A 17,389-nucleotide genomic window follows, 5' to 3' on the forward strand; every position below is an offset into this window, starting at 1 on the left:
ATTCTAAAAATGTTATAAATTTCTTATTAAAAATTAAAATCTATAACCACTTTAAATTCCAATTTTTTTAGAGGATTATTATTTTTTTGATGGTCAAATAAAAAAAATTAATTTAATAGTTTTTTTGGATCCTAATCAAGAATTAATTTAAAATAGGACTTGTATTGTGAGTTGTTAAAACTTTTATGAATAGTTTCAAAGTGTGGTGTATATATATATATATATATATATATATATATAAGAAGAATTGATGATTACAAAGCGCCAATTTTGGAAAGGCTTAATGCAGCTTGCTCTTTTATTTATTTATTTATTTATTTTTAAAGTATTATTCAAGGTGATTGTGTTAATAGTCCAAAGGGCATAGACTCCATTGGATGAGCATTGTCATCGAAAGAAGAACAGAGCGAATGAATACGCACATCATTCATCCACTTTGACCACATGCGACGTCGATGACGGCCACCCATCAACTCCACGTTCATCCACACAATAGACGAACACCTCCATCCACACAAACGAATGCGATAATGGACAGGGACGGATGAAACCATCCAAAATGGCATCACATGAGTGAGTTCTGACACAAATACTGTATATCGGTCGTCGGAGGAGACGAGGGACATTCATCCAGAAGTGGGAACATTGTAGACTCGGACACACCGTCTTTTTTTTCATGCTGATTAGCTTTTTCGCAGTCGCGGGGCCGCTCTTCTTAAACTCTCTTCCTCGTTCAGCAGCTCCATGTATCGTCTCGCCATCGCCCTCCTCCTCGTCGCTTTTGCTCGCGACTTCTCGCGGACATTCGATCTCTGGCACCAAATCCGGCGACGACTCCCTCTGTGTCGGGTCGCAAGGTTGATGCCCGTTGTTCACTCTTCTTTTGAGGTGCAGTGTCGCGTCTGGGAGGCCGCAGAAACTAGAACCGAGTGGGGTTTAGTCGTTTAGGAGCGTTCGCGCGTGTTTGTGTGTGTGTGTGTATGTGTGATGTCGTTGTGAGATGCTTGTGGTTTTTTCCTGCCCTTGTGCACGGGTTGAGGGCGAGTGTTGGAGGTTTTTGTATTATGAGTAGGATGTGGGACCAGTGAGCTCGCAGCGGGTTGACTTTTGTTTTGTTTAGTTTTTTTATTAAAATAATAATTTATTAGACAATGCTTTATCGTGTATGAACGTCTTATTAGAAACCCTAAGTTGGAGGTGAAGGGGGAGAGTTTTGGAAGAGGTTATCTGTTTGGATAATCTCAGGTGCCGATTTGAGGGACCGTTGAGAGGAGTGTGGTAGTGCTACCAGGTGCTGACTAGCTCGTGACATGGGACTAGAATTTTGGCCGTTGCAGTTAGAAGAGTTGGGAATCAGTTGCGCGGGCTTGTTCGAAAGATGTTCGTGAGCGGCCGCAGTGAAGCATGCAGGTGAATCAGGAACTCGGAAGGAATGAGTTTGTTTCTGAGTTTCATTCATTGTGACGAGGGTTTAGCTGGCTATTCTGTATTGCCGTCGGAGGTTCTTCCGAATCTTCTCATTCTCCTTGGTTGTTGCGGAGGAAGTTCTTTCTGGAGTCGTGGTTGTAGCCGCAGTGTGCTAGCATCTATGAATCCTACGGCTGGCCAAGAGAGTTTGAAGGATCCTATTATTAGGTTCGAGCTCCACTGTTTTATACCTCTCTTATCTAGAGTCAACGAGGACCTAACGACCTAGAGAACTTGTGGTGTGTTTCTAGGGCAAACAGATCCTCGTTTGTGAAGCTTTTCCTGCAGTTTTAGAACTCTGCCCCCTTGTACCCTTGTGTACGTCAGTGGTGATAGTAGTCTTGATTGGTTCGTAGCCTGTGCTTATAATTGGGTCTTGTGTCTCTGTCTTGCGTAACCAGGACATTCTTCAGTTTGGGATGAAACACGAGTCATACGAGTTCTATTCAAGATCCGCTTGGAGAGTCTTTGGGATAGAAGATGAAGCTTGAAGCCTTGTGGTTCTGTATGAATCATATGCAGCTACATACACCTCGCCATTGTAGTGTTCGCTGTTGGTTTCATCAATAAATTCCCGAAAGCCGAATAGGAAGTGGTCTAGCTTAGGCAGCAAGAGGGAGGGAGCCAGTTTCATTGCATTATGGACCGTACAATATATGAGAGGCCTGAAAAGCGCGCCCGTTTAATGCTACTCGAGGACAACGCCCCCCGGGCTGAGATTTATGATGGGGTGCGTTCTTTTTCTTTTTTCGTGGTCATTTTCTGTCCATACTTCTATGATGCATGGCAATTACGCTGGAGAATGATTCGATAACATAAGATCGTTTCAATCTCCACTGAGCAGATGTACAATTTCCCGTATGCAAGTCAAACGGTTTTGGTGAAATATGTGGTGATGTATGTATATTATGGAAGTTACATGAGATTATCAGTTTGGTTGGTGCGTTCAGTTGAGCCTTGAATTTGATCAACGGAAGCATTTGTGGCTGGTAATCTTTGTGCATGTGTGCAGAGCCACCAGGTAGCGGTCAATAGTGGGCAGTACGAGCAACTGGGACTAGGGAGGGGAGTGCCACCAGCTGCTATAGGGAACAGTCCAGATTTCTACAATGGTTATGCCAGGGTTGCCTCCCCGGCGTGGCGGGAGGATGATAAAGATGGTCACTACATGTTTGAGCTGGGAGAGAATATAACACCACGCTGTAATCATACCTTAAACCCTGGTCATAGTGTCCGTTCGCACGGTTTAGCCTGCATAACTCTCCGCTTGCTCCTGCCTTCTGTTGATATTGGAGGCGCATAACATTGAGAGGCATTAGACGCCTTTGCCAGGAAGGCTGGCTTCAGAGGTTTTAATACCTGATCACGTGGTGTCGTGGTGCCTGTTTGGTTGGGGTTTTGTGATACCGCAGACAAAATCATCAGCAAGATGGGTGAAGGTGGGTGGTCTTCCTTCGATTATTCACATCATCGTCGAACAAATGAACCTTCATGAATTTGGAATAAAAATTGACCAAACGTGGTGAAGTTTGCTAATATTGAAGCGTTTGTGTGGGGTTTTAGTATGTTGGCCTGTAACGTTTTTGGCTGGGTTCTGCAGGGACTTTTGGTAGGGTGTTAGAGTGCTGGGATAGGGAGATGCAGGAATATGTGGCTATCAAGGTCATTCGCAACGTTCAGAAGTACCGGGATGCTGCGATGATTGAAATCGATGTGCTGCGCACGCTTGCCAAGAATGACAAGATGGGCATACGGTTCGTTTGTTTTCTGAACTTCTCGTTTACTTGAGAGTCACAGATGTCCCTTAGAACGATTGTTGAATACGATGATTGGTGCGTTGACTAAATCCTTAATTTATAATCTTTTATTTCAACTCCTCAGTAATGACTTGCGTGCTTTTACTCAATTTTTGGGCAATTGCAACTTATTCGAGGTGGAAGTGTTTTACGTGCATTTGACAAAAGCCTGGTTATGAACAGACGATGTGTGCAGCTCAAGACTTGGTTTGACTATCGAAATCATGTCTGCATTGTAAGTTCCCTTCTCTGTTTTGTTATTCGGAAAAAAGGGACGAAATAATTCGTTGTGAAGACGCTTTGTATGGCATTTTAGCTGATGCTAGTTTATGCCAGTTGTGTTTTTGCTCTCACACTGACGTGTATTGTGTGGATTCAGTAATGTTTGATTCTTTTTTTGGAATCAACCGCCCCCTTTCGAGGTTTGATATTGCGGTTCATGACGTTCATGTCGAACATTGAGGTTCCCTGTTTGTAATAGGGAGTAAGAGGTTTCTGATTGTTGCACTTGTTGTTCGACTTTCCTCGTTGATATCCAGGGATTCGCACATTGAGTTCTTGGATACAACGTTTGAAATTACTCCCTGAATTAAGGCGCGTACTTCTTTTGTTTACTATTGGTAATTATGCAGGTGTGCGAGAGGCTGGGGCCAAGTTTGTACGATTTTCTTCGAAAAAACAATTATCGACCGTTTTCTGCAGATCTTGTTCGAGATTTTGGCCGCCAACTCTTGGAGTCTGTAGCTTGTAAGTCATATTTTGTATGTATATATTTGCAAATAATATATGATTTTCCTCAGTGTATGGATGTGTATTTCTTATCTGATTCATCAGAAATATGATCTGTTTTGTGGTATGTGAATGGATCCTGCAGTACCACGTTAGTGCCATTTGATTGTACTTAACTTCTGGACTCATCACCTTGTTTAGACTTTTTCTGTTAACGAATCAGCAACAAATGAATTTTCTGGTGTTTGATGTTATAATCACGACTATGCTGTTGTTTGTCGCAGACATGCATGAGCTAACCCTGATCCACACCGATCTTAAACCTGAAAATATTCTATTGGTCTCCTCTGAGTACGTGAGAGTGTCAGATTACAAGGTATTGGAAAGTGTCGTAGAGGAATATGTGTAGTTTCCGGCAATGAATCTCCTAGTTTATGCTTCTATCCTGTTCAACATGTCATCTTTCGAGCAGTTCTGAAAATAACTCAAATCTATAGATACTGGTAGCGATGAATTGCTAGATAATGTTGATGTCAGTACAGCGGGTTTTTCTCTTTTGAAATGATGCTATGAATTCGCTGGTTTAGCAATTGTTTGCAAAGGTGCACTAGTTTTCCCATGTACTACGGTGGTGATTTTGCTGCATGATTTTTGATTATTTCTTTGAATTTGTGTTTCCTATTTGCACACTGATGTGTTTGCTTGATTTCTGAATTTTTGGGGTTTTTTTGGTGGGGGCTGCTCTGATCTGCATGCATCTATTAATGTCGGTGAAATGTGCAGGCATCAAATCCAGGAAAACATTTCAAGCGGGTGCCGAAAACAAGCGAAATTAAGCTTATTGACTTTGGTAGCGCGACCTTTGACAGCCACTACCACTGTTCAGTTGTTTCCACTCGCCACTATCGGGCACCAGAAGTTATTTTAGGTTAGATTTTCATCAACTTTCATGCTCTTTACGAGCTGATATTAGGTGTCAATGAAGGTGGTTAATCTTGCTAAACGTTCCGCATCAAGTTTCGCGGAAAGCTGTGTGAGAATGGATAACCACAGAAATGCTTTTGTTCTAGGTCTTGGCTGGACGTATCCTTGCGACATATGGAGCATAGGATGCATACTCGTAGAGTTGTGTTCGGTATGTGGCTTCATCCCTGCCTTGATCTTACCTGTAATTCCATTTACAATATATATATATATATATATATATGTCCTGTTTATTTCAACTTTTATTATTAGTGTACTGTTGCCATGTTATTCAGATTTTGATACTCGTGGATATTTTGAGATTATGGTATGTATCTATTAGTAATTGTGCTTGTTTGCGGGTGGCAGGGTGATGCATTGTTTCAAACTCACGAGAATCTAGAGCATTTGGCTATGATGGAGCGAGTTTTGGGTCCCATCCCTGTGCACATGATAAAGAGGGCAGAGTGCGTACCATGATCCTCGTATTATTTATTGGCTCTATCGACTGCGGTCTTGTAAATGACTTGCATTAAATCACCATATCTGAGCCTATGAGTATTAATCATCTTCAATTTTTTTTTTTTGAACTTTCCTGACTTCCTATGATCACCTGTATCCTACACAGTCGTCGAACAGAAAAATACTTCAGACATGGGAGGGAATTAAACTGGCCTGAAGGGGCAGTGTCAAGGGAAAGTATTCGAGCCGTGAGAAGATTACCCAGACTACGGGTTTGTTCTCCTCCTTGACCATTTTACATCGTTTATTGTTCTTGTATTCACGTGTAAGAATACACAGGTGTGTTCTATACTGCTGTTCTATTGTTTGACAGACTGTGAATCGCTCGATTGTGTGGCAGAATTTGATTATGCATCATGTGGACCACTCCGGGGGACTTCTTATCGATCTGCTTCAAGGCTTGCTGAAATTTGAACCATCGGAACGGCTTACGGCTAAAGAGGCGCTTAAGCACCCATTCTTCAAAGAGTCCAATCGGCGCCTGTAAGGCTACTACTGATTGCTGCGTCTACGGTCCATGGGGTGCCCTAACTTCAATTGCTGGAATTGATCACAATAAGACATGTCTGAGAAGCGTTGTTGTGGAGAACTGTCGGAGAATTGTCCTATGTGTCCCTAAGTTTGCTGAGTATTTATGGCAGTATCGCTGATTGGTATAGTCTTTCCAATCACAATGACTGGGAGGCATGTATTGAAGAGACGATATTAACGAGTCCTGCTCGTTAAACAATCCTCGTCCACCCTTTTAGAGGTGCTCCACTCTAAAGACGCATCCTTTTTGTGGGCGTTATTCTTTTCACCGGTTTCGCGGACTGCATTTCGCGTACCAGGTGTGAGTGTACTTGTATTGTAGGGCCCTATCCTGTCGAGAGCTTTGGCAGTAGCTTGATAGCCATTGAGTTCAAGGACATTGAGGCCCCTTCTCTAAGGAAGGCTCAAGCTTGTTGTAACATGGTTTCCACGTAACGAAGGTTTCCAGGATGCTAGTCACACGAGATAGATGTGTTCTTGATTGCTGTCGTATTTATGGTACGAATTACTTAGATGTTTCAATACAAGCTACTTCCATATGCACGTATTCTGTGTTGATACTAGTTTTGGTATTGTCTTTCAACATACGAGTGTAGTTTTTTCCATTCCAATCCTATTTCAAGAAGCCAACGCTGTGGCTTGAAAACAAGCCACTTACTCATTTTGAATCGGTTGAACAATAAGAAATCAAATAGACCACGTGTAACTTGAAATTGTAGACAGCTACTGTATCATTTAGCCCTCACCCATCCGGTACATTCGTATGAGCACACTCCCGGATTAGTAGGTGGGCTCAATACTTAAATCAGTGTAAATGAGCTTATCAATTGAACATTATTGTTCCCTCATTCCATTATCACCCTGCAGCGTTCTTCATGATATCAGAGCAATCCTTTCAAGGACCGTAAGTCTCTCCAACACTTTGCTTAGCACATTGCCCAGCACTTAGCTTGTGACGTGTTGTGGACGAGTCAGAGTTCTCTAGTAACACTAGGCAGGCTGGTAGAGGCAGAGGTAGCGCTGACCTCGCAGGCTATGACCAGCAGACAATCGGGCAGAATAATCGTTCCGCATAACACACCTCGACGCAGAATGCAGCCTCCAATACCACACACTACACAGCAAAGTCACCATGTTGCCCGAGATCATATGTCCATGGAGGAGATCAAAGGGCAACAACATGCTTTGAGTGCTCTCAAAGCAAATGCAGAAGGCACAGCATTTCGGCTCATGAAGAGATTCACAGACCCATACGACTGTTGGCAGCATCAAGGTATGAGGCTGACAATAACCCTCGCAAAGTTTCTCTTATGGTCAAGTTTTTTTCCATGAAAAAAACTAGCGCCATGAGCATGGACAAGTATTTGATAGAGATGAAAGAGGTATCAGATTCGATAGAAGAAGTGAATGTTCCTCTCCCCAAAAATGTTGTAGTCTGGTACACTTTGAAAAATTTACCAAATGAATACGAAGTCTTGAAGCAGATGATATTGGGTGACAAGCTATCCACCTGTTCCGAACTAGAGATGCTGCTCTTGAGTGAGGAGATGGCCCACTCAGTTTGGAAGAGTGGAGAAAAGAAGAGCGAAGCGCTTTTTCACTTACCGTGACCAAAACAACAACAGGCGTCCCTATAATCGTGGTGGCGCAGAAAACCAAGGTGGTCAATCTGGCTACCAGCAAAACTCGTATCATCGCAACTGTGTGTGTGGGCATTGAAACTTGTACTTGGGAGGACCCAATTATGGGAACCAGCACTTGGGAGGATTAATAGCTGGGAACCAGTTTTCCAGAGGATAAACTTACGGACGAGGTCACAACAAAGGCCGTGGCCACTCTTGTTCATTAGGAACCAACGTGGGAGAATTGACACAAAGCCGTTCCCAAGGTTGAGGCTCATACCAACATTACAGATCCTCTGTACTTAAAGTGGATGATGGATCGTCTCAATGGGATGGAAACCAAGATCCAAGAACGACGTTGCAGACAAAACAACGGTTGCTATGCGCCTTCCCTAAGGTGCAATTTAAAGGGTTGATCATGTTATTGAATAACCTGGTACCCACAAAAATCTCCTCTCAGTGGATTACTTAGCAGAGAAAAACTTGTGCTTAGAATTCATGAGTGCACGATTTGCAACACTGTTGGAAAGTCAATAGCCATAGCCGAAAGAGATGCAAACAATGGTTTGTATAGATTCCATGGAAATACTATCACAAACTACACAGAGCTAGGCTCCTGTGAAGTAAACATCATAACCACTTCTAATCATATTAGAAAAACCTTACTTTGGTACAAGAGATTATGTCCCTTTTATTACCGGCCGTAGTCACTGGCCTCCTATCCATCACAATTGGCATATTACCATGTAAAACTTGCATCAAGGGCTAAAAAGCCAAGCCAAAAATACTAAACAACGCACCATAGAAACCACCAAAATTTTAGAATTATTTCACACCAATGTCAGTGGTCCATTTACAGTCAAATCCTTAAGAAAAACCCCCAATATAAAACTGTACTTTGCACCTCTGATTGCATTGTGACTATACATTGCCAAACTCATGTCTTCCAGAAATGAATTGAGGGAACAATAAGAACGTTAGAGTAGATGCACTGCCAATTTAGCATAGCGAGAGAAATATACCCACAGGCGCCAGATCGTTTAGGTTCTGGATACGAAACAATGGAACCCTAGATTTTTGAGTGTATAAAGAGCTTGCTGAAGTAAGAATGTAGGTTGATTCGATAACCTGATTTCTCTTTTAAAATTAAGCGCGAACTCTAGCTCAGGAATACATTGAAATTGAATTGCACACTTCGATGCTATGCTATGCAATAATATGATATGATACAAATTGGTGAGAATGGGGAGTAAAAAGGAGAGGTGGGGTGGAATCTAAGCGGAGTTGGGAGCGGCGCGGAGCACAAGCACTTCCAGTGTCAGTCCTGGTCCGAAGCCAATAAAGAATCCGAACTCGCTGTCTTCGCCCAAAGTGGACGCACCCATCTTCACAAACTTGTGCCGAATCTGATCCAACACAAACAACACAGAGGCGCTAGACCTGTTGCCAAACTCGGACAATATGTCCTTGCTTCCTTGCATCTTGTCCTTTGTCAGCTTCAGCTTCGCCTCCACCTGATTGAGAATGGCTGGACCTTCGGGATGCACCGCCCAGAACATCTCGTTCCATGCCGGTGATCCCACTGGCTTCCTGGCCTCGTTCAAAAACTTCTTGATGTTCTTGAAGATGAGCCCAGGTACATCCTTCATGAGGTGGAAGATGAACCCTGCTTCGGGGAGATGTCCATCGATAGCTCCGTCACTCTCTGGTAAGATGGTCACTCCAGCCCAGTGCTTTTTGAACAATAGCTTCTCTACCTCAGGCTTGGGGTCGGATCCAACCACGTACACGCAGACACCATCGCCGAACAGAGCTGAGCCCACAAGCCCGTCCAAGTGGTGCTTGCTCGAGGCTTTGTATATGACTGCGGTCACCTCGCTCGCTACTGCTCGTACTCTGGCGCCTTTGATGTTTTCGGCTAGATCCTTGGCCACTTTGAGCACGGATGCACCGCCAAAATACCCGGTTTGGCACATCATGATACGCTTCACAGTGGGCTTCAGGCCGAGCAGCTTGGCCAGGGCGTGGTCGGCTCCAGGCATGTTGACGCCCGAGGTGGTGGCGAAGACGATGTGGGTAATGTTGGACTTGCAGCTGCATCATTCCTTGATGGCCTTTAGGGCGGCCTCGGCGGCGAGCTTGGGGACCAGGACAACCACGACGTCGTGGCGGACGTTCAGGGAGGGCTCCATGTACGTGCAGATGCCTGGGTTGGCCTTGAGCACCTCCTCCGTGAGGAACATATGGCGCTTCTTGATGCCCGACTTGTCACAGATGCACTTGAATTTGGCCTTGAGGGCTTCCTTCTCGCCGCAGTTGGTGATGTTGAAGAAGAAATCGGGGTACTCACTCTGCAAAAACTCCGCGAGAGGCACCGCAGTCCCGATGCCTAGCACGCAGGCTGGCCCTTCAGCGCAGGGCTGGCCCCTGGGAAGCGCGGCCCTCGTAACCTCCCCAGCAGAAGCCATTGGACGACCTCGGTCGATTTCTTCACTCTAGTTCTCAATCTGTGCTGCCAAACGTATTTCGACTTTGTCTGTTTGCTAATTCTGCAACAAGAGAGGTTGTTCTACGCACCGATTCAGTTATGCTACCAGTTGGGATATGCGGAACATCCCACTCTCTTACTTCGCCACGAACTAGTTTATTTTCGTAACTTGAGTACAACGATTGGAGAGATTGCCAGAGAAGTGATAGACGGTGTGGTTGGGTGGCGACTTTCGTTGTGAAGCTCATATCGGCCCTACTATTTCATGCACAGCGTGTGCCCTTTAAGAGCATCGCGATGTTGACACTTTCATCAGCGAAACGATCCATTCCAGCAGACCAGCGTGACTGACTCTGAGAGTCAGACTGAAGACCACGAAGAATTGCAGCACTTCGTCTTTCCAAACATGAACACGCATCCGACTTTCCTCCAATAGAAAGTGGGTCCACCCCAGAGAACCTGAGAATCACCAACAAGAACATGAGGGGAATTGTAGTTTAACATAGTGTTGAAGTAAATGACAAGCGAACTAAATTTCAACAACCCTGTATCATAAATCAATCTGGAGGACTCTCATCCTTCATGTGGCACCAGGAGGCTCATATTGGATTCACAGAATACTACACTAAGAATATCAGGAAAAACAACAACACTTTATTACAAGTCAAATCTTACATATCAATGAGAAGTTTTTATTTCTTACTAGTAACACACTAGTTACTAAACTCTCACTAAATAATAACTTCTCCATTGATATTACAACATGTCTTAATTCTCCCACTTCAATGGAGAAAAGCATTAGCTTGAGTATAGAGTCAAAAAAGCACGCAATATCTATCAGGAGCTAGAGCTTTTGTAAAAATATCAGTTACATTTTTGTTAATAGATATATAATCTATTTGTGGAACTCCATTTTTAACTTGCTTTTGAATCATGTGATATTTAATATCAATATGTTTAGTGCGGGAATGAAACTCAGGATTAACTGCCAATTTTATTGTACTTTGTGAATCAAAGTATAAAATAGTAGGTTTTTCTTGAGTATAGTCAAGATGTATTAACATTTATCAACATCAAATAATTTCTTTTGCTGCCATGTAAGAGGCAATATATTTGGAATAGGTTGTGTTGTCAACTAAACATTCTAGTTTCTTCAATCTCCAACTAATTGATCCACCATTTAAAAATAAAATATATCCACTGTGTGATTTTTGATCATCCAAATCAACCACATAGTCAGCATCAGTAAATACAATAAGCAAATTTGATAAATTTGTGCCACCATAAACAAGTTTAAAATCCAAAGTGGCTTGAATATATCAAAATATTTGTTTTACAACATTATAATGTGCTTGAGTAAATTTTGTTTTGAAATGTGAGATGTTACAAAGTAAGTAATATGAGGTTGAGTTCTTCTAAAGGCAAACTGAAGACTATCACCAGTATTTATAAAAGAGAAATTTTCAACCAAGTCGTTGTTAGCAGAATTAATACTTCAAAGAATAGAATTACAATCCACTGGGATAGTAATTGGAGATGATTTTGAAAATCCATAATTACATAAAATCCTTTTAAAAAAGTACATTGATGTATGAATAAAAGTTTTGCAGCTCGATTTCTTTTAATTTGTAAACCAACATATGTGTTTAAATCACCAACTTTGGTTTAAGAAATGTTGTTTATTGTCATGATGCATACTTTCCTTATTCACATTCCTTTCATGTATTTGAGAATTGTAAAAATCCAGATCTATGGTTATAAAATTTTGAAGTGTTCTTGTAGATGACATGTTTAATTCCAGTAAGAAAGGTTGCGTAGATTCTTGAAAAATTCAAGGAGATTCCCGAAAAAGAACTTCAAATAAAGTTATACTTTGAATAATATTTTCTTTGGATAATATTTCTTGTTTATAATTGTATTCATCAACGATTATATCTTGACTGATTATTACTTTTTTATGTATTAAATTCCAAATTTGATAAGCTTTTGATTCATTTAAGTATTTAATAAATAATCCCATGCAACTTTTAGCATCAAGTTTCTTTCTTAATTTGTCAGGTACATGATTATAAACTTTGCATCCAAAATGTTGTATATGAAAAAGGAAAGGCTTCTTTTTACTATAAGCGTCAAAAGGAGTAATACTTGGAAGAAGATGAGAACATGTGTGATTTAAGATGTAAATTATGTTGTTAACGACCTCTGCCCAAAACGTTGGATCAAGATGAGCTTGATAAATCATACTTCTAATAGCCTCTATAATTATACAATTCTCTCTTTCTGAAACCCCATTTTGCTTTGGAGTATATGGAATTGTTAATTCATATTTTATGCTTTATGTATGTAAAAATTCATTAAATTGTTGATTACAAAATTCTCCTCCATTGCCCATTCATAAAGTAAGAACCTTATAACTAGTGTCTAAATATGGTTTTACAAACCTTTTGAAAACATATAAAAGCTTCTAATTTTTGAAAAATACAGAAAACAAATCGATATTGTGTAGAATCATCTTAAAATAAAATAAAATATAATAATCCTCCATGAAATGGCACACTCATGGGACTAATATCATGTTTGGTGGTTTTGGCAAGTTACCCAAAATCCAGAATATAATTTTGGGTGTTTAAAAAATTTAAGTCAAATATCAATTACTGAACCATTAATAGCCATCTTTCTTGTCATATTGTAATGCAAGTGGCCAAGATAAAGATGCCATGTTTGAATATTTTGTAGTTCTTTTGAAATCTTTTAGTTGAATATGGTAATTGATCTAAAATCTTGATATCTTCTTTTTCCATCATAAAACATTTATGTCCAACAGGTGTGTCAACAAGCCATATTGCATTTGCTGGTAGAGGTTTATAATTGATGAACCAATGAAGCTTGTCAGTCATATGTTCTTTTGCACCACTATTAGCTATCCATCCTTCTGTAATTCTTGCAAATGCTAGTGCACTATCAACTTGAGTAATAATAGAATTGTAATTAAATCCATTTTGATCTAATTCATAATATTGCTCTTGATATAAATCATTAGAATGATAATTTTTTGATTCTAAATAAGGAGCTTCTGAAATCTAAGAAGTACTAGAATTTGAAGATTCTGCAAATGAAGCTTGTGTATTTTGTCCTGATTGTAATCCATATGGTTTGAGCATTGATTCTTGAAAATTTTGAGAACAATCTTGCCACCAATGGCCAAAGATTCCACAATTATTTACATCGGGATTTTCTTTTCATTTCATTGATATTTGAATTTCTGAACTCTATCTTTTGATAAGATTGAGATCAGTAAGAATTTTGATTATTCTGTATTATATCCGGTCGATAGTAAGGTTGCCTTGATAAAGTGTGTGGCCCTGGAGAAGAGCCTCAACACCGCAGCATAGGTCCTGGATGCCGCAAAGGTCTTGGTCCTGAAATGTTTCGTGAATAATTTTGGACAGGCTCATTAAGATACATACCTGAAATTGATCAGCAAGGATTGTAATTCCCACTAGTGGACTGCCCTCAATAACTACTCGCATTGAAACATCCTCTATGTCCAACTCAAAATGCCCTTGACTTCGTAGTTAAATCATTCTGAGTTTGTAATCAAATCCTGTGTTCTATTCTCGGATGCAATTTCAGATTGGATAAGTTTTGAACATCCTTTGATGTCCTCTCCTATGCACTTGATAGAATCCGTCAAAATTAGCAAGGAGGTTTGAAGTGAGTTTAGATATCATGTAGGAATTCGCAAATATTGTATCACCCAAATCCTCCAACTCGCTCATAGTAAGTTCCAGTTGAGCTATGAAACTAGAAAGGATTGACAATGTTAAATTCTAGCATCAAAGAACTGTCGCTAATAGTTCATAAACATTGGCACTGTTTTTAAATTCATGCTCTTCTAATCATCTGATCCAAACTTGTTGCGCCGTTTTGCTCGTGTTAGAGGTGCGAGAAAATTAATAGAGTATAGGTGCTATAATCCGCTTCTGTCCATTGCGCACTTTTTGTTTCTTTCCACCCTATGCCATCAATACGAGTGATGTACCCTTTTGCTCGAACGATTAGATCTTTATCGATAGACATTGTGATCAAATTGCAACGTGATCGAATTATAAGAAACAGAAAATGAGTAGGAAGTTGAGAAATGAAATATGTGTAAAATCAAGAAAATGTTCGAGAGAACAAGAATAAGCACTGCAAATTTTCTAAAAACTGCAAATGAAAAACTTGAAAAATATACTGAATACAGGAGTAGCCACTCAATTGCTCTAATCACTTGATCAATCGCTCTTAAAGAAGTCAATCTCTCTGATATTATTTGCTTGAAAACAAAAGAAAACAAAACAACTGAATTAATCAAAATCTAGCACTTTGATCTTGATTAACACTCTGATCTAGCACTCTAAAAAAACAATATGTATTACAGAACAACGAAGCGTGGGCCCATAACCTATTGGATTCACAGAATACTACACCAAAAATATCGGGAAAAACAACAACACTTTATGTTGCATAAAGAGCATTCCCCGAATCTCATTAAGCTTCACTTCACCCTGAGGCCCATTCAAGCAGCGAATGCCGGACAGAGCCTGCATCCCACCCTTCAGTAATTGATTCACCTCCCATCTCTTGAAAGATCAGCAAAGTTTGCTACTACTGCTTGGTTGAGATTGTTTCCTGAAGTAGGCGTTCAGGCCCGACTTCGAACTCTCAGTACATCACAGTCTTGCGTAGCTCCGCGCACCCAGTAGATCTCGACAGATAGTGTAATTGCAGGTCTTCAATACCAACAACGGCACCACGAGCTGGGGAGCTTAATGTCATCGGATCAGGTGAGCAAATTGATGCGGCATCTTCAAACATGATGCTTGATGATAACACATCACCTTACTGCATTGACCTACTCGGTAATGGAGCAGTTCATGGTGCGGATCCTCTGAACTGGGCCAAGACCGCCAAGGCCATGGAATGCAGCCACCTCGAAGAAACTAAGCGCATGGTCGACACTTACCAAAATGCCACCCAGGTCACGATCGATGGAGCCACTCTCACTGTACCTCAGGTAGCAGCCATTGCTGGCAGACCTGACGTGCATGTCGTGCTCGATGCTGCCAATGCCAAGAGTAGAACTTGACGAGAGCTCCCACTGGGTGTTCGACAGGATCATGGGCGGAGGTGATATCTACGGCGTTACCACCGGGTTCGGAGCGACCTTTCATTGTTGCACGTAGCAAGGAGTGGAGCTCCAGCGCGAACTCATCCGCTTCCTGAATGCGGGAGTCCTCAGCAAGGGTAACTCCCTGCCATCCGAGACTGCCCGAGCGGCGATGCTAGTGCGTACCAACACGCTGATGCAGGGCTATTCTGGCATCCGCTGGGAGATCCTCCAAGCTATGGAGAAGCTACTCAACGCGCACGTCACCCCCCAAGTTGCCCTTGCGGGATACCATCACGTCATCCGGCGACCTCGTCCCCTTGTCGTATATCGCCGGCCTGCTTACCGATCGCCCCGATTCGAAAGCTGTCACCGAGGACGGACGAGAGGTTTCCGCGCTGGAGGCCTTGCGCATCGCAGGCGTGGAGTAGCCCTTCGAGCTGGCGCCGAAGGAAGGGCTCGCCCTTGTCAACGGCACCGCAGTCGGTTCCGCCCTCGCTTTCACCGTGTGCTACGATTGCCAACATCACGGTGTTGCTCGCCGAGGTTCTGCCCGCGCTCAGGGAAAGCCTGAATTTGCCGACCCCCTGACTCACAAGCTGAAGCACCATCCTGGACAGATGGAAGCTGCGGCTGTCATGGAGTGGGTGCTGGACGGGAGTTCCTTCATGAAGGCTGCCGCCAAGTTCAATGAGACCGACCCCCTGCGCAAGCCCAAGCAGGACAGATACGCGCTGCGAACTTCCCCGCAGTGGCTGGGCCCTCAGGTGGAGGTCATCCGCAACACCACCCAAGCCATCGAGCGGGAGATCAACTCTGTGAACGACAATCCCATCATCGACGCTGCCAGGGGCATCGCCCTTCACGGCGGCAACTTCCAGGGCACGGCCATCATCGTGTCTATGGACAACATGCGCCTGGCGCTGGCCGCCATCGCTAAGCTCATGTTCGCACAATTCTCCGAACTTGTGAACGATTACTACAGCAACGGATTACCGTCCAATTTGAGCGGGGGATCCAACCCCAGCCTGGATTACGGCATGAAAGGGGCAGAGATAGCCATGACCTCGTACTTATCTGAAATTAACTACCTAGCCACCTAGGTCACCACCCATGTTAAAAGTGGGGAGCAACACAACCAAGATGTGAATTCACTAGGATTGGTGTGAGCTCATAGGAAGCGGTAGAGATTCTTTCTTGAGAAGAAAAAATTTAGTTGGATAATACAAAGATGGATGAAGATGATTATAGATGAAGTTCAACTATAATAGATGTAAATTCCTCCTATAAGAAAATAGTGTTGGAAGTGAAAGGCATCTCATTCCATACTTCTCTTATATGCAACATTTTTAATTTCTTCTTACTTGTGTCTTGCTTATTGTATTTCTTTAATAAGTTCTGCACCAACATACTTTTTGTTATGCCATTCAAATAAGTTGATGTTATTTTTTAGTAGTTGTATTTGTGTAGAATAGGTCTTATAGTGTTTGTTGATATAAGAATTTGTAAGATCTAAACTTGTGTTTTGGCATGAGGAGGTGCTGATTTTAACCTCATAGATCTCCAACACTACTTTGTGGATTCTTAATTCTTAAGATTGTGAGTTTAAGACCTTATAAAAAGACCTTGATATTATCTTTTTGTATTGTTGAAGTTGTTGCACTTACTTTGTATGTATTATGAAATATTTGATTTAAAAGAATGAAAGAATTTAATAGTAAGGTTCATTAGAGTGCTCGCACTTGTTAAAAGCTTCAAAACTTGAATTAAGAATGTTTTGAATGAGAAAGCACTCAATAATTCATAAGAGAGCATTCTAAAATTTTGCTAGTATAAAATTATTTTGGTGATTTTGAGTACATAGAGATTTCTTTTTTTAATATTTTTTAATTAAGTTCTTCTCAAATATGGCTTCTAGTGAAGGCGTAGGTTTCAAAGTGATCGAGAAATTTAGAAGGAGTAATTTTTACCATTGGAAGGTCAAAATAGAACTTTTGTTGGCATCCTTGGACCTTTGAAACATTACAGATGAAAGTAAAGAGTCTCTAAGTATACATGTAGATATTGAAGAGAGGAATGACTTTAAAAGATGTGAAAAGAAGGCTTTTGGCATAATTTC

At 41.7% G+C, this 17,389-nt stretch overlaps 1 protein-coding gene, 2 long non-coding RNA genes and 2 pseudogenes across 4 annotated transcripts; 4 read left to right on the forward strand and 1 right to left on the reverse strand.

Annotated features, from left to right (window-relative positions):
• The first annotated feature begins 551 nt into the window (after positions 1 to 551).
• LOC149987436 (uncharacterized) lies at positions 552 to 1,574 on the forward strand. The gene is made up of 2 exons (XR_016498161.1): positions 552 to 857; positions 1,338 to 1,574. It is a non-coding gene; the product is annotated as an uncharacterized LOC149987436 (long non-coding RNA).
• On the forward strand, positions 1,271 to 6,472 carry LOC112295449 (serine/threonine-protein kinase AFC3). Of its 2 annotated transcripts, none has more exons than XM_024547068.3 (13): positions 1,271 to 1,410; positions 1,869 to 2,197; positions 2,480 to 2,669; positions 2,880 to 2,906; positions 3,068 to 3,221; positions 3,447 to 3,498; positions 3,896 to 4,010; positions 4,277 to 4,368; positions 4,776 to 4,920; positions 5,063 to 5,127; positions 5,325 to 5,422; positions 5,584 to 5,689; positions 5,818 to 6,472. In XM_024547068.3, exons 2-13 carry the CDS (start codon positions 2,108 to 2,110, stop codon positions 5,962 to 5,964), a joined length of 1,281 nt encoding a protein of 426 aa, XP_024402836.1. In that variant the 5' UTR covers positions 1,271 to 1,410; positions 1,869 to 2,107; the 3' UTR covers positions 5,965 to 6,472. The 2 variants fall into 2 exon arrangements, with proteins under 2 accessions (XP_024402836.1, XP_090100284.1); XM_090244158.1 differs by lacking the exon at positions 1,271 to 1,410 and adding an exon at positions 1,496 to 1,635.
• Positions 6,473 to 6,915: 443 nt separating this feature from the next.
• On the forward strand, positions 6,916 to 7,635 carry LOC149987437 (uncharacterized). The gene is made up of 2 exons (XR_016498162.1): positions 6,916 to 7,281; positions 7,493 to 7,635. It is a non-coding gene; the product is annotated as an uncharacterized LOC149987437 (long non-coding RNA).
• A 1,114-nt stretch (positions 7,636 to 8,749) lies between these two features.
• Positions 8,750 to 10,369, reverse strand: LOC112295151 (naringenin-chalcone synthase-like; annotated as a pseudogene).
• Positions 10,370 to 15,078: 4,709 nt separating this feature from the next.
• Positions 15,079 to 16,491, forward strand: LOC112295571 (phenylalanine ammonia-lyase pseudogene; annotated as a pseudogene).
• The last annotated feature ends 898 nt before the right edge of the window (positions 16,492 to 17,389 follow it).

This window comes from Physcomitrium patens, chromosome 18 (genome assembly GCF_059467195.1).
Source record: "Physcomitrium patens ecotype Gransden chromosome 18, ASM5946719v1, whole genome shotgun sequence".
NCBI classification, from domain to species: Eukaryota; Viridiplantae; Streptophyta; class Bryopsida; order Funariales; family Funariaceae; genus Physcomitrium; species Physcomitrium patens.